General features: G+C 47.1%; 1 protein-coding gene across 4 annotated transcripts in view; it reads right to left on the reverse strand.

Annotated features, from left to right (window-relative positions):
- The window catches only part of p4ha3 (prolyl 4-hydroxylase, alpha polypeptide III), a 91535-nt gene that overhangs the window by 6947 nt on the left and 62928 nt on the right, over nucleotides 1-21660 (reverse strand). For 3 of the 4 annotated variants that reach the window (XM_085999476.1, XM_085999475.1, XM_085999477.1), the window contains 4 exons: nucleotides 20623-20687; nucleotides 14808-14967; nucleotides 9372-9434; nucleotides 4855-4923 (listed from right to left, as the gene is read on the reverse strand). In XM_085999476.1, coding sequence (XP_085855602.1) covers nucleotides 4855-4923; nucleotides 9372-9434; nucleotides 14808-14967; nucleotides 20623-20687 — 357 coding nt within the window. Of the gene's footprint in view, nucleotides 1-244; nucleotides 1329-4854; nucleotides 4924-9371; nucleotides 9435-14807; nucleotides 14968-20622; nucleotides 20688-21660 lie in introns of all 4 variants that reach the window. The other variant, XR_015079798.1, reaches the window with a different exon arrangement.

Consider the following 21660-nt stretch of genomic DNA (forward strand, 5'->3'; position numbering starts at 1 on the left):
GTCAGAACGTTTTAGCAGACGGTAAAGTTCAATAAAGAACTTGGGATTTGTTTGAAAATAACTGGAGAAGTTTAGCGAGCTAAACTACTGAAAAAAGGAGATCGCAGCAGCTGCAAATAAGGACTTTGCAGCCTACCGATAGCTGCTTCAAGCTGCAGTACTTTTCCACTGCACTCATTACAGATGGGATAACCAGAGGGCAAGATGCTAATAGAGATAGCCCCACAATATTTCTAAAACTGACCTGTTTGGCAATTCAAGAGATCGTCTCAGCCATGTATAGTCCCACAGTGTACTTGGCAGAGGTTTGAGGCAACCGTACACTGAGCTCACTACTCCTGATACAGGACTCCCGCTGTGACAAATTAGATACAGATGAACTGTGTAAGTTGGAATGCAGTAGACTGAAATGGACCTGACCGGTACTGGGACACCCCACTGCCTTACAGCACTTCCCATGATCAGAACCCGGGCACCAGCCATCACCACAGAGGTTTTGGTCCATAAAAGCTCAGCATCACTCCTGCCGTGTGGGGGGTGGGTGAGGGAGGGGAGAGTGATCTTCCTATGTGAAAATGATGTCAAATCCATGCTGATCCAATTTCGGCAGCTTTTCCTGCCTGATCTTCATAGCACGACTCCAGCATGCTGCAGTATTCAAATGCTAAAACTATCCGCTGTTCTTCATTCCCTTTCTCTGCTGTGTGTTGCTTCGTGGATCCACCACACATTCTACCAATGGAATGCCCATGCTCTCTTCACTTCACCTGCTTTTTTCTTGCATATTCTTCTTAACTTAATTTAGCAGGCACCAAATTATTCACGTTTAACTTGTCTTCATAACTTGTGGCTTGTAAAAATCTTCCTTGCTTCTTGCTCCTAACTTCCATATTCCACAATCTTAATATTACAGAATTCAGCCTATAATTCCTTTCTTATAACAAACATGACAAAAAAAGAAAAAAACGCTTCAAGAAGGCCTTCTGAAAGAAATTACCATCCAACTTCAGGCTTCATGTTCATTCTGACAGATTGGATTGCACTTGTTATGCAAAGTCATTTTTCCAATAGACTCAGGTCACTTCTGCATTCCGTCACAGATGTTTTGATATTTGTCAGTGCCAGATGTTTTCTTGCTTGCCGAGGCTTGGAGTGGGATGTTAAACTCTGCAGTAACAATCTGTGGTTTTGGTCTATTTCTACTGGGAACATATAATTCCCAAGGAAAATGTGCAGAGGTGCCTCAGCAAAATCCCAAGGAGTAATTGGAGTAAGGATATTAGTCCAGCCTGCTGTATTTGGCGTGGAACTTTTCATTTTGTTCTTGGCTGAAAAAGGAAGCTCAAGCAATTCAGAAATCAGCAGGCTGGCACATTCCGCACATATTTATACCTCCATTCAGATTAGTTGTATTAGTTGATTTAAAAGAAATTCCATTCATAAGAAAAAAAGATGGATTTATTCCACTATTTGCATTAAGCTGATGGAAGGATTGGAATCCTGAAATGAATATTTCACCAAATATTCTAATCCATGTACTTTAAGCTGCATTCCTGTAATAATATCAATTATTGCATTAAAACCACAGAATGCTTTGCGCAAAGAAATTAAACCCAGTAAAGATTTTTGAAGAACTTTAAATGATTTAAGGTATTTTACAATTGAAATAAAATGGTGGTCTGCCTCCACTTAGAGAAGTCTGCACCAACGGAATATGGTTCATTGAACCAGTCAATTGCAGCAACATTAATGAAGCGTTAATGTCTTAGATTTACAAACTTAGACATTTTTACCACATACAACATGGTTTACTGCCCCTTCTTGCAGTTAGTGCACAATCCTAAATCACATGATAGAATTTGAAGGTTGGGGTCACCTACTTAGACTTTAACTGTAATAAAGAGACATTAAAGCATGATTGGAAATTGTCCAGATGAATACATTTATAGGGTACAGTGCAGATTCACCAGAATGATACCAGGGCTTAAATTAGGAACACGGGCTGCATAATCTTGGATTGTATTCCTTTGAGTGTAGAAGGTTGAAGGGTGATCTAATTGAGCTGTTTAAAATGATAAAGGGGTTTGACAGGGTAGATACAGATAAACTATTTCCTCTGGTGGGGGAATCCAGAACATGAGGGCATAATCTTAAAATTAGAGCTAGGTCAATCAGGAGTGCAATCAGGAAGCACTTTTTCACACAAAGGTTAGTGGAAATCTGGAACTCTCTTCCCCCAAAAGGCTGTGGATGCTGGGTCAATTGAAATTTTATAAACTGATAGATTTTTGTTAGGTAAGGGTATCAAGGGATTATGGAGCAAAGGCAGGTAAATGCAATTGAGATACAGATCAGCCATAATTGTAAGAAAGAAAGAACTTGCATTTATATAGCACCTTTCGTGACCTCAGGATGTCCCAAACGCTTCACAACCAATGAAGTACTTTTGAAGTACAGGAAACTCTTTTTTATCCGGCACCGACGGGACCGGCATGGTGCCGGTTTATCAAAAAGTCTGGATTATAGAGAGGTATAGTAAAAGGTACGAGAGCCCCGTACACGGCCACAGATCCAGGCGTCCCTGTTGCATGGCAACAGGTGCAGGAACCCCGGCCACAGACCAAGTGTCCCTGTTGCACAGCAACAGGCGCAGGAACCCCGGTTACACGGCCACAGATCCAGGAACGGCCACTAATATGAAGTAAAACTTACCTGAACCTACTCCTGAATTTTGCCGGTTAACAGAGATTTCCGGTTATTTAGGTGCCGGTAAATCGAGAGTTTCCTGTATAGGGTTAATGTGACAGCCAATTTGTGTATAGCAAGGTCCCGCAAACAGCAGTGAGATAAATTACCAGATAATTTATTTCAGTAATCTTGATTGAGGGATAAATATTGGCCAGGATACCAGGTGAACTCTCCTGCTCTTCTTCATATAATACTAAAGAGTCTTTTATGTCTGTCTGAGAGGACAGACAGGGCCTCAGAAAGACAGCACAGTACTCCCTCAATACTGCACTAAAGCATCAGCCTGGATTATGTGCTCAAATCTTGGAGTGGGACTTGAACCACATGGCCTTTCTGACTCCGAGGCAAGAGTGCTACCACTGAGCCGACATCTCTGTTTTTGTGAAAGTTATTCCCAGACTCGCAACCTTTCAACTGACCTATCTGTGGTTTCTCAGCTAGGCAGTGAGAGATTGCAAAGGTACATTGCCATTAGGGTCACTGTTCCATAAAAGAGAACCTTGTGCTATAAATTCAAGAGACCAACTTCTATGTTAAACCGGGTAGCCATTTGCACTAGCAGTACATTTGAGGGGCTTGAACAGTGTGTTTTCCAAATATTTGAAAATGGCAAAGTTTACAATGAAAGGATTGAGGTAAACTCACAATTTCTGGCACGTTGACCACAGAGGCTGCCGCTCATGTCGACAATTAAGAGTTTAAGGGGGAAAAATTCAGTGTCGCCCCATTTGAGGCACCATTATCGGCCGTGCGCAAAGTTTAGCGCCTGGCGCTAATTATCGTCTCCGACAGAAAACTTGGCTTTTATCGCCCCTGGAGGCGATTGGAGCGCTAAATCAGGCGCTTCACACTTGTCTTAAGGTGCAAAGGCCGAGCAGCGAGGCGCTACCTCAGAGCGCTGGCGAAGCAAGGAAGGGCAAATCAAAATGAACCTGCAAAGTGCTGCTCAGTACCCAAAACCCCTTCACACAGTGTTGAATCTCTCCAGAAGTCTCTCTCTCTCAGAATGCGTGGTGCAAAAATGTCACCAAAAAAAAAAGGCAGGAAGTGGTCGCCTTTAAATAGCGCTACCCCAGTCCCTTTCTGACTGTAAAATGCTCCCCTCAACCTGTCGTTGCTAGCGGCAGGTGGTAAGGCAGGGGGCGCCACTCAATATCCAGTCTGGGGCGCTACCGGGGCGTTGCGCACTTGACTGACGTCACGATCTGCCGGCGCGGGAGATCGTGGCGGTAGTGTTTAGCACTGCCGCAAAATGTCTAGTTAATTTTGCGAGCGGCGCAAATATCGCCGCGCCCGGGCGCTAGTTGCTTTGCGCCCCATTAGCGCCCTCTTAAGGCGCTAACGGGAGGTGCAAACAACTGAATTTTTCCCCCTAATTTCTCCATAGAGTAAGTCACAGCAAGAAAACATCATTATCATACAAGATCTCGCAGAGGTAAGCAAAAATGAAGCCTAATGTATTAGGTAGGCGTATTATAAAAGTATACCTGTACTAAGAAGGTCAGCCAAAATTAAGAGGAACAACTAAGCTTTCCATTGGCTTTTCACATCATCTGATGCATAACACAAGGCTATTAAACTTGGAATTATTATGACTTTTGACCCCTGTTTAAATACAGGTTAAGAGAATGCAGTGAAAAGGGAGATTTTGTCATTTTTTTCTCTCAAATTTTCTCTTCCCCTCTCCCTCCTAAAGCTGTTGATTCCTTGCTTGGGGCACAGTTCCAACTGCGCTGGCCATCTTCCAGTATTTGGCCTGCGAGGACATTATTCATTCCTGAGCCTTGCCAGTGATTGTTGGCAGGTTATTCGACTAGAGAGGGCATCACACCCAAGCCCACGCCTGTCCTCATCTAATGACCACACACTTGCAGGGATTGCTGGATAATGATCATGGAACACTGTCTGATTTTTTCCGTCTCTAACACAGGAGCCCCGAGATGAACTGTCGTACCCCAGCTGCTATCCTGGCTGAGGTCAGCTGTCTGTATGGCTCAGCAATTCACTAGGTAAATACACATTTATAAATATATCTTCATTAATATAATGAATATTAACAACTAAACCTAGTTGAGACAAAATCAGAACAAGATATATTCTACTTACCTTCACAACTGGAACACTAAAGTTAGCATAAATGAAAGCAGTTGACCCTCCAGCTTCCACGGCACTCAACTAAAACAGAACACAAGATTGGATTTATGAGAACTCCTTCACCATAAATGTTATACCAGTATCATGGCTGTGAAGAGACAAGGTAACCCAACAAAGTGGGCTAGCATTGCGTGTTCGTTATTTTTTATCATTATGTCAAACCAAATTGTACTGATTGAGCTCAGCGACTCTGATCATACCTGTTGTCTTACCGTGGAATAAAGCAGCTTAGTGATTTGAACAAAACTGCACCTCATCCACTGCTAACTCAGTCTGTCTTCAGAGAGATTAAAGAAATACGTACAAAAGGCACGGATATCTGGTTCCGATTACAATGAGGTTCTATTGTTACTCTTCCAGATCCCGCGTGCGCACCATTAGATATAAGGCAATGTGAGTTAACTCACATAAAATTAAGTTATGGTTATGTGAGCAACTGACACCACTGAACTCAAGAATGTATTTATGGCCGACCCAAATTCGTAACACACTTACACAAATGTTTCCATCTACTTACTTTGGCTTTTGCACTTAGAATGACTGAGAGTTTAAAAAAGAAATGGGCATTTTTAGATACTATACATGTGTATACATATTTGCATGCAAATGTACTCACACGTGCATAATCCTCGCAGTTTCTTTCTCTTTAACTTTTAACCTCAGGATTTCTTCAGCAGGCCATGGGAGGCCAGCAGCGGTAACCTTGCCACCTTCACTCTGAAAACTATCTTTAGACTAATTGGGCAATTTTCAGAATTGACGGAAAATTGAGTGTCAGATTCAAAAATGAATTTTGCTAAATCTGCTATGTTTGTACACTAGACGGAGCTGAGGATTTTCATTGATTTTAATCGCTCCACCATTGGCGCCCGTGCCTCCTGTTACCTAGGCCTGAGGAAGAGAGTGTTTGAAGACCAGGACCTCAAACCCGGCACCAAGCTCATGGTCTACAGAGCAGTAGTGATACCCGCCCTCCTGTATGCTTTAGAGACATGGACCATGTACAGCAGGCACCTCAAAGCACTGGAGAGGTACCACCAGCACTGCCTCCGCAAGATCCTCCAAATTCATTGGCAGGATAGGCGCACCAACGTCAGTGTTCTCGCTCAGGCCAACATCTCCAGCATTGAAGCTCTGACCACGCTTGATCAGCTCCAATGGATGGGCCACATCGTCCACATGCCTGATACGAGACTCCCAAAACAAGCGCGCTACTCGGAGATCCAACACGGCAAGAGAGCCCCAGGTGGGCAGAGGAAATGTTTCAAGGACACCCTCAAAGCCTCCTTGAAAAAGTGCAACAACCCCACCGACACCTGGGAATCCCTGGCCCAAGACCGCACAAAGTGGAGAAGCATCCCGGAAGGCACCGAACACCTCGAGTCTCATCACCGGGAACAAGCGCAAACAGCGGAAGGCGCGCACGTCAACCCAAGCGCCTCACCCACTCGCCCCTTCAACCACCGTCTGCCCCAGCTGTAACAGAGACTGTAGGTCCCGCAGTGGACTCATCAGTCACCTGAGAACTCATTTTTAGTGTGGAAGCAAGTCATCCTCGGTTCTGAGGGACTGCCTAAGAAGAAGAGACAGAACTGAGATTTTCATTGATTATAATCACTCCACCATTGGTGGCCGTGCTTTCCGTTGCCTAAGCTCTAAGCTCTGGAATTCCCCCCCCTAAACCTCTCCGCCTCTCTCTGCTCTTTTAAGTCGCTCTTTAAAACCTACCTCTTTAACCAAGCTTTAATACCTGTCCTAATATCTCTTTATGTGGCTCAGTGTCAAATTCTTTCTGATAGCACTCCTGTGAAGTGTCCTGGGACATTTTACTACGTTAGAGGCACTATATAAATGCAAGTTCAAGTTGCTGTTGAGACACAAAATAGAAAATCCCATGAATGGAATGTTATACCTTGTAGGTCCTCTGTAACGTGAGAAGATAGTAATATTTTCAGGGGAAGAAGTCTATTGGTCCATCCACCTTTCCGGACCTCCCATCAGGTTGCACACTGTGGCCCAGAAATTCGGGTCCCAACATGTGAGTACGGACGAAGTACTCACGCGTGGACCCGATGGAAGTGCCGGAATCTTGCATGCACTACGCATGTGCGGGAAACCGGCACTTCCGATCCTCTGAACCAAGGGGTTCAGAGGTTGAACGCGTGCGCGCGGGAGTCTGCGCGTGCGTGTTGAGCTTCCTTTTTTTTTTACAGGTTTTAACGTGCGGGTAAGTCTGTACATTTTAGAAATGTAAAAAGCAGCCGTAAGGACTTCATTTTCAAAGGTAAGTGGTCAATTATTTAAAATTAAAACATTTTTTCCACAGGTTTTTTACTTTTAAATACTTTAAAGCAAGGTAAGTTTATTTTTAGCCCTGTTTTTTTTATAAAATTATTTTTTTCAAAAATTAAAATTTTTGTTTAAAATAGTTTTTAAATGTCATTTATAGTTTATTTACAAAGTGTGATGTTTTAAAAAAAATTATTTGAAGGTAAAGTACAGTTTTACAGCCTCAGCATTTATACGTTTTGACAGGTCTATCTGTCAAGAGTTATGAATGGAGCATTCCCTGCTCCGATTGGCTGCCTGTTGCTCACGTGATCCCAGGGGACGCATCGCACTAACTACGCCCCTGGGACACGCCAGCATAGCGCGCCGGCCTCTGGGACAGGCCTCGGAGAGGAATTCCACGCAGGCCAAGAGGTCAACTGCCGGCGCGCTAGGTAAGTGTAGGTCGGGGGCTTGCACCCGCGGGAAGCCCCCGACCCGAATTTCTGGGCCTGTGATTCTGGAGCTATTCCCCTTGAATCCCAATAATGTACAGGAATTCATCCAGTCCTCTTTTAAAACTTGCTATGGTTTTCTGTTCCCCCATACCCACAAATTTATATCATCCTCTTATTGAAAATATGTTGCTTGTGCTTGTTTTTTTTGATACCCTTAACGTTAAAATGTGTCATCTAGTCATGACATCTTGACAGACGAACTCTCCTGGATCTAATGCCCCTGAAAATCTTAACAACCTCTGTCAAGTCCCTCCTCACCCTCCACTGACCAAGAGAATGAAGTCCCAGGGTGGGCCATGTTTACCCATAACTCAGCTCCACAAGTTCAGAAATTTTCACCATAGACATCCTCCTTCTATTAATTCTATATCATAAGAACATAAGAAATAGGAGCAGGAATAGGCCACGGCCCCGCGAGCCTGCTCTGCCATTCAATAAGATCATGGCTGATCTTGGGCTCAAAGCCACTTCCCCGCCCGCTCCCCATAACCCTTCACTCCCTTATCTTGCAAAAAACTGTCTATCTCCACCTTAAATGTATTTAATGACCCAGCCTCCACAGCTCTCTGGGGCAGAGAATTCCACAGATTTATGACCCTCTGAGAGAAGAAATTCCTCCTCATCTCAGTTCTAAAAGGGCGACCCTTTATTCTGAAACTATGCCCCCGAGTTCTAGATTTCCCCACGAGGGGAAACATCCTCTCTGCATCTACCTTGTTGTGCCCCCTCAGTATCTTATATGTTTCAATAAGATCACCTCTCATTCTTCTAAATTCCAATGAGTATAGGCCCAACTTGCTCAAGCTTTCCTCATAAGTCAACCCCCTCATCTCTGGAATTAACCTAGTGAATCGTCTCTGAACTGCCTCCAATGCATGTATATCCTTCCTTAAATAAGGAGACCAAAACTGTACGCAGTACTCAAGGTGTGGTCTCACCAATACTCTGTACAGTTGTAGCAGGACTTCCCTACTTTTATACTCCAACCCCCTTTGCAATAAAGGCCTTGCAATAAATATCCTTACTGTAATACAGAGGCCAAACTACACACAGTAATCCTGATATGGTCTCATCAAGGCCAGATGTAACTTCAAAATAATTTCCTTAGACTTATAAATCACACCACTAGCTGTAAATCTCAACATTGCATTTGCTTTCTTGAGCTGTGAACATTGAACCAATAGTTTTAACAACCTATCCACAAAACCCGCCCCCCCCCAAACATCTTTCCTGTTACTGTCCCGTTACATCACTCACATTACCAATTAGTGAGTGCTCCACATTCTTACTTCTTTTACCTAAATTTACACTCATCCATATTGGACTCCAGCTACAACCTCTCTGCTCACTGACCCAGCCTGTTTAGATCCCTTTGGATTACTGTATATTGTTCAGCATCATTAGCCGCTGCACCCAGTTTGGTGTCACCAGCAAACTTGGACAATAATCCTTTCTCTCATCATTTATAAAATATTATCAGCAATGTTGACTCCTGTGAAACGCCGCTGGCAACCTGGCTCTAATATCATATTCTGGGAAATAATACACGGCACTGGGGCAGGAGAGTAAATAGGGGAAAGAATAGAAATTTCCACATCCCCTAAAGAGGGAAAACATAACATAGATCGTTAACTGCTAGTAGATGGCATATTAGCCAACAGAAAATAGATGATCAATACATACGTATATCATGAATGTTGCCACCCTGTTTCCAGACTTCAGTTTATACAGTGGACTGTTCGGTGACTAATGCAAAACAAAAAGAAACACATTTTGAACAAATATTTTTGAACGTTAATTGATGGAATAAATCAATTATGTGTGACAAGGGGTGAGTGACCCAAAGTCGTAAAGCCAATATCATGCACTGTTTATATCTTTCTATAAGATACCCTGTATAAGCTATTAGCTGTTTACAAAAAGGGAGGTTTAGTATTTATTTCCTTACCTTAGCCCAGAGAACTTCTAAAATCATTTAAAATTTACACCTGCCACTGTATATTAGTGACAAAAGTACCCATTATTTCTTGATCTACAATATCTTATGAACATTCTGTACAAGTGTGACTGCTGTTCAGTTTATATGAGTGAACAGTCTTTTGTAACATAAAACAATACTATAATGTACACTGTAACATGCTACACATACCATAATATCATAAAATCTATATATATAAATCGGTCGATCTGCCATTCTGTCTGTAATTCTGTCATTCTGTCTGTCATTCTGTCATTCTGTCATTCTGTCTGTCATCGCGTGTGCGTCTGGCGGGCTATGCGCTCGAAAGTTACAGGGCGTACCTACGCGCGCGTTACCTCCAAAGAAAGCTTACGCTTCCGAGACGGTTTTAAGCGTATTTACGTTTCGGCCGGGCTAAAATCGCGCCCGCGGTATCCCAAAAACCTTCAACATTCCGCTCATTAGCATCTCATTATCCGCTCATTAGCGACAGAGTGACCTCGAGGTCGACCAATCGTACGGCGGCTTGCTGCCGCGTGCGGCCGGGCCAATCGGTGCGTGTGTGGGCGGGCCTTATCGTTCTGAACCGAGGTGAGTCGCCGCCATCTTGATTCCAAACTTTTCCTTTCTTTTTCCCGCTTTCTGCGTCTTTAAAAAAAACGTTGCTTTTAAAACACATATTGTTTTAAAAAAAAATGATTTAGAAACGAATTAACTTATCTAATCTCATTAATTTTCGTACCTTTCCCCGTTTTTCCAGGTAGGCCTCGAACCCTCGGCTTCTCCTCCACACCCACGCCCGAGCTAGGCACCTCCCGGCCCCACTCGAAGGCTGGAGGGGCGGGCCTCAGCCCAGCACCGCTACCTTACTAAAGGGTGCGCGCGCAGCAGGAGCTGAGACGCGGCGTCTCTCTCTGGCTCGGCCGGGGGGCGGGGCTTGCTGAGCGTCAAGGGTTACCCTGGCAACCGGGCCCGCCAGCCGTCTCGCACAGCCGCAGTCGGCGGTCTTCACCTCGGGGGGGGGGGCGCGACCCTCGGGGGGGCCGCGACCCTCGGGGGGGTGCGACCCTCTGCGGGGGCCGCGACCCTCGGGGGAGGCGCGACCCTCGGGGGGGGGCGCGACCCTCGGGGGGGGGGCGCGACCCTCGGGGGGGGGGCCGCGACCCTCGGGGGGGCCCCCCGCCCTCCCTCCCCTCCCTTCCCCCCCCTTCCCCTTCCCCCACCCCCCTTCCCCCCTCCCTTCTCCCCCCCTTCCCCCCTCCCCTCCCTTTCCCCCCCTCCCTTCTCCCCCCTCCCCCCTCCCTCCCCCTTCCCTCCCCCTCTCTCGCCCCCCTCCCTTCCCCCCGCCCTTCCCCCCGCCCTTCCCCCCTCCCTCCCTTCCCCCCTCCCTTCCCCCCCTTTTCCCCCTCCCTTCCCCCCCTTCCTCCCTTCCCCCCCGCCCCGCCCTCCCTTTCCCCCCCCGCCCCGCCCTCCCTTCCCCCCCCGCCCCGCCCTCCCTTCCCCCCCACCCTCCCCCCCGCCCTCTCTTCCCCCCCGCCCTCTCTTCCCCCCGCCCTCTCTTCCCCCCCGCCCTCTCTTTCCCCCCCGCCCTCTCTTCCCCCCCGCCCTCTCTTCCCCCCCCGCCCTCTCTTCCCCCCACCCGCGCTCTCTCTCTTCCCCCCCAGTCTCTCTCTCTCTTCCCCCCAGTCGCTCTCTCTCTTCCCCCCAGTCGCTCTCTCTCTACCCCCCAGTCACTCTCTCTCTCTCTTCCAACAACAACATGCCCTCGAAAAAGCCTCGGCACCGCCAGGCACTTCAGCTAGTCTATATATATAAAGCGATGCTTCTGTCCTTCTCTCCTTCTGTCTGTCTGTCATCGCGTGTGCGTCTGGCGGGCTATGCGCTCGAAAGTTACAGGGCGTACCTACGCGTGCGTTACATCGAAAGAAAGCTTACCTTTCCAAAACGGTTTTAAGCGTATTTACGTTTCGGCCGGGCTAAAATCGCGCCCGCGGTATCCGAAAAACCTTCAACATTCCGCTCATTAGCATCTCATTATCTGCTCATTAGCGACAGAGTGACGTCGAGGTCGACCAATCGTACGCCGGGTTGCTGGCGTGTGCAGCCGGGCCCTCCTGCGGTCGAGTGACGGGACGATTGACCAATCCTACACTTTGGTGACCTGACGGTCGACCAATCGGTGCGTGTGTGGGCGGGCCTTATCGTTCTGAACCGAGGTGAGTAGCCGCCATCTTGCTTCCATTCTTTTTCCTGCTTTCTGCGTCTTTCTTTTCAAATATACATTTCCAGCAAAATAAAAGTTGCTTTTAAAACACAAATTGTTTTTTAAAAAAGTTAATTAATTTGTAAATCTTTTGTCTAACCTCTATAATTCTCCTACCTTTCACCGTTTTTCCAGGCCCGGGGCCTAGGCTTCTCCAACTGCCAGCAGTGCAACTCTAGACCCAGGCTCCCGGCCTAGACAGAGACAAACACTGGCAGAGGGTGTGCTGCCTCAGCTCCATTCCCGGGGTCAGTAGGTGGGGAGGCTTCATAAGCAACTGGGGTAGGTTGCAAGCCCCAAATAATAATCTGAAGATCCTGTGTTTGCAGCTGAGGGAATTTCTTCTGCAGACAGCCCCCGGTTAACGGCAGCCATGTTTGTCAAGGAGGGCAAAAAGTTTCAGTGCGACGCCATTTTGATTCAGTGTGTAACAGAGTGCATGCGCAGCCATCTTAGTACAGGAACATAGAGTGGGTGGGGCTTCTGTGCTCCAAATCTGTGTCTGTGACAGACAATCGACTGTGTAGCTGTGCAAGGTCTGTCGCTATAGCAACAGCTTTAGCTACAGAGCTTCAGGGCCACACCTGAGTGTTTAGAAGCTGTTGCTAAGCAACAGTGTTTGTTGTTAAATACAGAGATAAGAATCTCCGTATCTCTCAACATTAACTCTGAAGAGTGGGTGCCGGATAGCACAAAGTTTCCTGTACTTTAAGTTTATCTCCCCCCTCCCTTTCCACCCCCCAACCCCCCCCTCACACCCCCTTTCCCCCCCACACCCCCTTCCCCCCCACACCCCACACCCCCTTCCCCCCCACCCCCCTCCCCCCCCACACTCCACCCCCTCCCACACCCACTTCCCCCCAGCCCCCACCCCCCTCCACCCCCCCTTCCCCCCACCCCTCCCCCCCACACCCCCACCCCCCTCCCCCCCACCCCCCCTTCCCCCCCAGCCCCCACCCCCCTCCCACACCCCCTTCCCCCCCACACCCCACCCCCCTTCCAGCCCCCTCCCCACCCCCCTCCCCACCCCACCTTCCCCCCTCCCGTTCACCCCTTCCCCCCCTCCTCCCCCTCCCCACCCCCTTCCCCTTCCTCCCCCACCCCCTTCCCCTCCCCCCCACACCCCCCTCTTCCCCCTCCCCACTCCCCTTCCCCCTCCCCTCCCCCCTCCCCCCTCCCCTCCCCCTCCCCTTCCTCCCCTCCCCTTCCCCCCTCCCCTCCCCTTCCCCCCCACACCCCACACCCCCTTCCCCCCACCCCCTCCCCCCCCACACCCCCACCCCTCTCCCACACCCATTTCCCCCCAGCCCCCACCCCCCTCCACCCCACCCCCCTTCCCCCCCACCCCCTCCCCCCCACACCCCTTCCCCCCAGCCGCCACCCCCCTCCCACACCACCTTCCCCCCCACACCCTACACCCCCCCACCCCCCCTTCCACCCCCCTCCCCACCTCACCATCCCCCCTCCCGTTCACCCCTTCCCCCCCTCCTCCCCCTCCCCACCCCTTCCCCTCCCTCCCCCACCCCTTCCCCTCCCCCCCACACCCCCCTCTTCCCCCCTCCCCACTCCCCTCCCCACTCCCCTTCCCTCCCCTCCCCCCTCCCCTTCCTCCCCTCCCCCCTCCCCTTCCCCCTCCCCCTCCTCCCCCCCTTCCCCCCTCCCCCTCCTCCCCACTTCCCCTCCTCCCCCCTCTTCTCCTTCCCCCCTCCCCCTCTCCTCCCCTCCCCTTCCCCCCTCCTCCCCTTCCCCTCCTCTTCCCCCCTCCTCCCCTCCCCCCTCTTCCCCCCTCCCCTTCCCCCCCTCTTCCCCCCCTCCCCTTCCCCCCCTCTTTCCCCCTCCTCCTCCTTTCCCCCCCTCTTCCCCCCCCTCTCTTCCCCCCCCTCTTCCCCCCAGTCGCTCTCTCTCTTCCCCCCAGTCGCTCTCTCTCTTCCCCCCAGTCGCTCTCTCTCTTCCCCCCAGTCGCTCTCTCTCTTCCCCCCAGTCGCTCTCTCTTCCCCCCAGTCGCTCTCTCTCTTCCCCCCAGTCGCTCTCTCTCTTCCCCCCAGTCGCTCTCTCTCTTCCCCCCAGTCGCTCTCTCTCTTCCCCCCAGTCGCTCTCTCTCTTCCCCTCAGTCGCTCTCTCTCTTCCCCCCAGTCGCTCTCTCTCTTCCCCCCAGTCGCTCTCTCTCTTCCCCCCAGTCGCTCTCTCTCTTCCCCTCAGTCGCTCTCTCTCTTCCCCCCAGTCGCTCTCTCTTCCCCCCAGTCGCTCTCTCTCTTCCCCCCAGTCGCTCTCTCTCTTCCCCTCAGTCGCTCTCTCTCTTCCCCCCAGTCGCTCTCTCTCTTCCCCCCAGTCGCGCTCTCTCTTCCCCCCAGTCGCGGTTCTCTCTCTCTTCCAACAACATGCCCTCAAAAAAGCCTCGGCACCGCCGGGCACTTCAGCTAGTACTCTAATAAACTACAACATATATGTAATGTAACACACTCTAATACATCATAACATAATACAAGCACTGCAATGCACCTAATACACTAACATCTACTGTAACATACTTTAACACACTATAACATGTTGGAGATACTCTAATACACTATAACATACTACACATTCTGTAATACACTCTAATACAGTATAATACGCTACATGTACAAATACCCTGTAACGCACTGCATATTCTGTAAAACAGTGTAATGCACAATATATACCGTAATGCACTAATACATTATAACATAATGCATATTCTGTAACACACTGTAGTACATGATAGCATCCTACACAAACTCTAATAAATTATAACATACTACACATACTGTAGCACACTCTAATATACTATAATGTATACGCATACTATAATACACTATAACACAGTATAACACACCTACATGCTGTAATACATAATAAAACAAACTACAACACTCACCGTTGCATGGTCAAAGTGTGGCTCGTAGTGACCTCCAATCCCATAGTTCACTACCTGGAGATACTCAGCATAAGGCTGTTGCACATTTAAGCCGGTAAGATGGGCAATTCGCTGATCCAGCTTGCTGATCACTGGATCCACAGTGTCTTTGAGCCAGGCACTGGGAAAAAACATACAAAAAAAGTTAATGTTTATTGCGAAGAACTAATGGTGTCTCCCATTACATTGCGAGCATAGTGATTATCGAGAGAACCACGCTGAAGGGGATGAAAACGCTCACGAGTAAGGACTATAAATGGTAACCCCCTAGATCCATCTCAAAGTAACACCAAAAATATATTAAAAACTCAGCAAAGACTGAAGGAAAAAGACATGCATTGTTTTAAAAAGAAATCGCTCTTCAGTGCTTATACTAGTGATGAAGTGGTTCCTGGTTAAAGAATGAACTTGCATTTGTACAGCACCTTCCCAAAGCACTTCACAGCCAATTCATTACTTTTGACATGATTCAGCTCTATGTTTCTGCAGATGTTGTGGTCTTCAATTCTGGCGTTCTTTGCATCCCCCCTCTTTGTTCCATTTTCAGCTGCAAGGGCTTCTGTTGTTTTGGTCCCACACTCTGGAATGGTCTCCCTAAATCTGCCTTGCTACCTTTCTCCCCTCCTTCAACAGCCTCTTCCACACCTATCTCTTTGACCATGCCTTTGCTTCCCACCCCATATCTTCCCACCGCTGCTTGGTGACCTCTTTGAAGTGTTTTGAGTTGGCCTGGGTTTTTTGCTTCTGCTCTCGCCAGCCTATGACTTTCCCTAAATGACTTACCCCTTATCCTTAGACTGTGACCCCTGGTTCTGGACTCCCCCACCATCGGGAACATCCTTCCTGCATCTAGTCTGTCCAGTCCTGTCAGAATTTTATAAGTTTCAATGAGATCCCCTCTCATTCTTCTAAACTCCAGCGAGTATAAGCCCAATCGACCCAATCTCTCCTCATACGTCATTCCTGCCATCCCAGGTATCAGCCTGGTGAATCTTCGCTGAACTCCCTCCATGGCAAGAACATCCTTCCTCAGATAAGGTGACCAAAACTGCACACAATACTCAAGATGTGGTCTCACCAAGGCCCTGTACAACTGCAGCAAGACATCCTTGTTCCTGTACTCAAACTCTCTCACTACGAAGGCCAACATACCATTTGCCTTCTTAACCGTCTGCTGCACCTGCATGCTTACCTTCAGCGACTGGTGCACAAGGACACCCAGGTCTCGTTGCACTTCCCCTTCTCCCAATCTATTGCCATTCAGATAATAATCTGCTTTCCTGTTTTTGCCACCAAGTGGATAAACTCACATTTATCCACGTTATATTGCATCTGTCATGCTTCTGCCCAATCACCAACCTGTCCAAATCATCCTGGAGATTCTCGGCATCCTCCTCACAGCACACACGCCCACCCAGCTTTGTGTCGTCTGCAAATTTGGAGATATTACATCTAGTTCCCTCGTCTAGATCATTAATATATATTGGCCCAGAAATTCGGGTCTCCACGGGTGAGTACGCACGGGGTACTCACCCGTAGGCCGAATGGAAGTGCGGGTTTCCTGCGTGCACTGCGCATGCGTGGGAAACCGGCACTTCCGATCCTCTGAACGAAGGGGTTCAGAGGTCGAATGCGCGCGCAGGAGAGGCTGCGCGTGTGCTTTGAACTTAGGTTTTTTTGGCAGGTTTTCACGCGAGGTTAAGCCTGTAGGATTTACACATCTAAAAAGCAGGCGTAAAGCCTGCTTTTTACAAGGTAAGTGGTCAATTAATTAAAATTAAAACATTTTTTCCACAGGTTTATTATTTTTAAATACTTTTAAAGCAAGGTAAGTTTATTTTTAGCCCTGTTTTTTTAATAAAATTATTTTTTTCAAAAATTTAAATTATTGTTTAAAATAGTTATTTAATGTAATTTGTAGTTTATTGAAAAAGTATGATTTAAAAAAAAAATTATTTGAAGGTTTAATGCTATTTTGAAGCCCGTAGTATTCATAAGTTTAGACAGGTCTTCCTGTCAATCTTATGAATGGGCTTTTCCCTCCTCCGATTGGCTGCCCATGGCTCATGTGATCCCAGGGGACGCATCGCACTAACTACGCCCCTGGGACACACAAGCACAGCGCGCCGGCAGCTGGGCCAGGCCCCGGAGCGGAATTCCACGGGGCCCTACAGCTCAACTGCCGGCGCGCAAGGTAAGTGCAGGTCGGGGGCTTGCACCCGCGGGAAGCCCCCGACCCAAATTTCTGAGCCATTGTGAATAGCTGGGGTCCAAAGACCGATCCCTGCGGTACCCCACTAGTCACTGCTTGCCACTCGGAAAAAGACCCGTTTATTCCAACTCTTTGCCTTCTGTCTGCCAACCAGTTCTCTATCCAAGTCAATACCTTGCCCCCAATCCCATGTGCCTTAATTTTACACGCTAACCTCTTATGCGGGACCTTATTGAAAGCCTTCTGAAAGTCCAAATACACCACTGGTTCTCCCTTATCTATTTTACGAGTTACATCCTCAAAAAATTCCAGTAGATTAGTCAAGCACGATTTACCTTTTGTAAATCCATATTGACTTTGTCCAATCCTGTCACTGTTTTCCAAGTGCTCTGCTATTACATCTTTTATAATGGACTCTAGTATTTTCCCCACTACCGATGTCAGGCTTACCGGTCTGTAATTCCCCGTTTTCTCTCTACCACCTTTTTTGAATAGTGGGGTAACATTAGCTACCCTCCAATCCATGGGTACTGTTCCAGATTCCATCGAATGTTGGAAGATGATCAGCAATTGTGATGAAATAACTCTGTGTTCTGGCATTTGTATTGTCTGTTGTTGTTGTACTTGCTAATGTCTGGAATGTTCTACAGATGTAACCACTAATGCTCCTCCCTAGCCCTGCCCCTCTGGATCCTCCGGATTGGTGTGAGTCTTAATCATAAGGGCTGGGTCGGTGATGAATGATGGCTGCCTTGTGTTAACTCGATGCCATGTTCTTACTTAATAAAAGCCTTTAGTTTTAAGCTTTAACCTCTTGGATTCAGGCAGTTATTTGGCACATCAGCAATGTATCTACTATTTCTAGGGCCACTTCCTTAAGTACCCTAGGATGTAGATTATCAGGCCCTGGGGATTTATTGGCCTTCAATCCCATCAATTTCCCTAACACCATTTCCCTACAAATACTGATTTCTTTCAGTTCCTCCCTTTCATCAGACCCTATGTTCCCTGACATCTCTGGGAGGCTATTTGTGTCCTCCTTCTTGAAGACAGAACCAAAATATGTATTTAATTGGTCTGCCATTTCTTTGTTCCCCATTATAAATTCCCCTGATTCTGACTGCAAGGGACCTACGCTTGACTTCACCAATCTTTTTCTCTTCACATATCTACAAAAGCTTTTACAGTCAGTTTTTATGTTCCCTGCAAGCTTACTCTCATATTCTATTTTCCCCTTCTTAATTAATCCTTTTGTCCTCCTTTGTTGAACCCTAAACTGCTCCCAATCCTCAGGCTTACAGCTTTTTCTGGCCAATTTTTATGTCCTCTCCTTGGATCTTATGCTATCCCTAATTTCTCTTGTTAGCCACGGTTGAGTCACCTTTTTTTGTTTTATTTTTATGCCAAACTGGGATGAACAAATTCTTTAGTTCATCCATGCGGTCTTTGAATGTTTGCCATTGCCTATCCACTGTCAACCCTTTGAGTGACATTTCCCAATCAATCCTACCCAACTCGTGCCTCCGACCATCGTAGTTTCCTTTATTTAAATTCAGGACCCTAGTCTCTGAGTCAACTACTTCATTCTCCATCTTAATGAAGAATTCTATCATATTATGATCGCTCCGACCCAAGGGGCCTCACACAACATGATTGCTAATTAATCCTTTCTCTTTACATAATACCCAGTCTAAGATGGCCTGATCTCTGGTTGGTTCCTCGACATATTGGTCCAGGAAACCATCCCGTAAACACTCCAGGAATTCCTCCTCCACAGTATTGTTACTAATTTGGTTTTCCCAATCTATATGTAGGTTAAAGTCACCCATGATGACTGCTGTGCCCTTATTGCACGCTTCTCTAATTTCCCGTTTAATGCCATCCCCAACCTCTGCATTACTGTTTGGAGGTCTATATACCACTCCCACTAATGTTTTCTGCCCCTTGGTATTTCTCAGTTCTACCCATATAGATTCCAGATCATCAGAGCTAATATCCTTCCTTACAATTGTGTTAATCCCTTCTTTAACCAGCAATACTACCCCACCTCCCTTTCCTTTTTGCCTATCTGTCCTGAATATTGAATACCCCTGGATGTTGAGTTCCCAGCCTTGGCCACCCTGGAGCCATGTTTCCGTAATTCCAATCAAATCATATTCGTTTACCTCTATTTGTGCAGCTAATTCATCCACCTTATTACGAATGCTCCTCGCATTAAGAAACAAAGCCCTCAGGCTTGTTTTTTTAACGCTCTTAGACCTATTAGAATTATTATTTACTGTGGCCATGTTTGATTTAAACCATTGGAGAGATCTCTAAATCAGCCTGAGAGGAAGGAATTATCTTAGAGTACAGATTGTCAGTGTTTGACAGCTTCAAAGAGCTGTCAAACGCTGATATTTCATCTGTCAAAAGCTCTTGACAGATGAAATGTCAATCTGTGATGTCACCTGTTGCCGGGTGGCCCTTAATTGGCCTGCTGAGCCCGCTGGGTGGGCTCAACAAGATCAATCAAGTGAAAATCGTGTGGGTTGGCCACAACTCAATGGAGGCGGGACTACAACCCCAAAAGTTGTAGTCCCGCCCCCTACACGCCTCCAGTATCAAAATCCAGCCCATAGAGTACAAAAGCAAGGAAGTTATGATGAACCTTTATAAAACACTGGTTCGGCCTCAACTGGAGTATTGAGTCCAATTCTGGGCATCGCACTTTAGGAAGGATGTAAAGGCCTTAGAGAGGGTGCAGAAAAGAATTACGAGAATGATTCCATGGATGAGGGACTTCAGTTACGTGGACAGACTGGAGAAGCTGGGGTTGTTCTTCCTGGAGCAGAGAAGGTTGAGAGGAAATCTGATAGAGGTGTTCAAAATCATGAGGGGTCTAAACAGAGTAGATAGAGAGAAACTGTTCCCATTGGCAGAAGGATCGAGCAGCAAAGGACACAGATTTAAGGTGATTGGCAAAAGAACAAATGGCAACATGAGGAAAAACTTTTTTACGCAGCAAGTGGTTAGGATCTGGAATGCATTGCCTGAAAGGGTGGTGGAGGCAGACTCAATCACGGATTTCAACAGGAAATTGGATAAGTACCTGAAGAAAAAATTTTACAGGGCTACAGGGAAAGGGCGGGGAGTGGGACTAGCTGAAGTGCTCTTGCAGAGAGCTGGCACGGACTTGATGGGCCAAATGGCCTCCTTCTGTGCTGTAACCATTCTATGATTCTATGATTAAAAGTGATGAATAGAATAGTGGCACGGTGACTAGATGGGATTGAGCCAATGTGGCATTTGTTACTCAATCTGACCTACAGGCAAGGTGGAAGAAGATAGAAGTGATCTAGAGGAAGAATTGTTTAAATCCTTCAGCTGGGATGACTGCATATATTAAACTTTAATAAGGACGGTAGCTTTTTTAGCCAAAGGCTGGTATGAGCCATCACAGAGTAAAAGCAGAATAAAGTCAAGCAAAGTTAGAGACACTAACCTACTGACAGGTAAGGAATGTAATTGTGTTATTGCAGCTGGGAAGCTACAGGCTCTTACTGGCAGACATCATATCATTACCTCTTACTGATCCGATATTCCACTGCAGACTGCTTCTCCCCCGAGGCCACCACTGATCTCTGCAACTGTTAACCCGAGAAAACAGTGTCAGTGCATTTGTGTTCATTCAGCCAGCAATCAACGTGAAAATTCCTACGCTAAATTATCTGAAACATTGGACAGCTACAGTCTCGCTGAGCATGTACAGATGGAGAGTTTTAAGAATTGTTTGTTTATAAACATTCTCTGCTTTAAAGTTCCTCATTTGTCTATTTTCTCTCTTTTGAGAAAGGAAACACACGACAGTTCAGTTCAGTTACTGTTACTGTCAGCCACTAATGCCATCACAGTAAGTGCACCGTGAGCTCAACAAGAAGAGCAACATGTACTATCTGAACAGTAACAATAGCTTGCATTTAAATGGTACCTTTGACAGTGCAGAAACACGCACTGAGCATTATTGGAAGGAATTCTTTTACTTCTTATTCCTACCAAGTACTACTCTCCAAATGACAGGAAGGCAGCTGTCCTGCTTTCAGTCTTCTGTCAATGCTGCACCATAACAGAGGGCGAGGAGATGTGACAGAGTGTCCTAGGCTGATTCACCCTATAATTGTCCTCAGTCTCATTTCTGCTTGGCATCTCCTCAAGGTGACGAGGCTGAGATTGTGACCTCATCCTATGGGGAATCGCATGAACTAACGCAAAACCTACCATTTCATGGTGTGTCTAGTTCAGCTATCACACACACTTAGCATGATAATATAGATCTTTAAAAAATTAGAATTATTGGAGATCCTGGTTATAAAATAACACGAAGTTTGACTCTTTGTCTGAATTCCTGCCCAATCTGTTTTATATACATTGGGCTGAAGAATCTTTGGCCATTCTGGTGGACTCCCATTCCTTTTATTCTCCCAAAATGTATTACCTCACTTATCCTGTCTGCTCATTCCACTAACCTATCTATGTCTTCTTGATGTCTTTCACAATCCTCTCCACTGTTTTTAGGTGCTTTGGGACATTACCTTACGCTAATGGCGCTGTATAAAGGCAAGT

The sequence above is a fragment of the Somniosus microcephalus genome, chromosome 10 (genome assembly GCF_052327205.1).
Source record: "Somniosus microcephalus isolate GS21.2 chromosome 10, FLI_Smic_1.0, whole genome shotgun sequence".
NCBI classification, from domain to species: domain Eukaryota; kingdom Metazoa; phylum Chordata; class Chondrichthyes; order Squaliformes; family Somniosidae; genus Somniosus; species Somniosus microcephalus.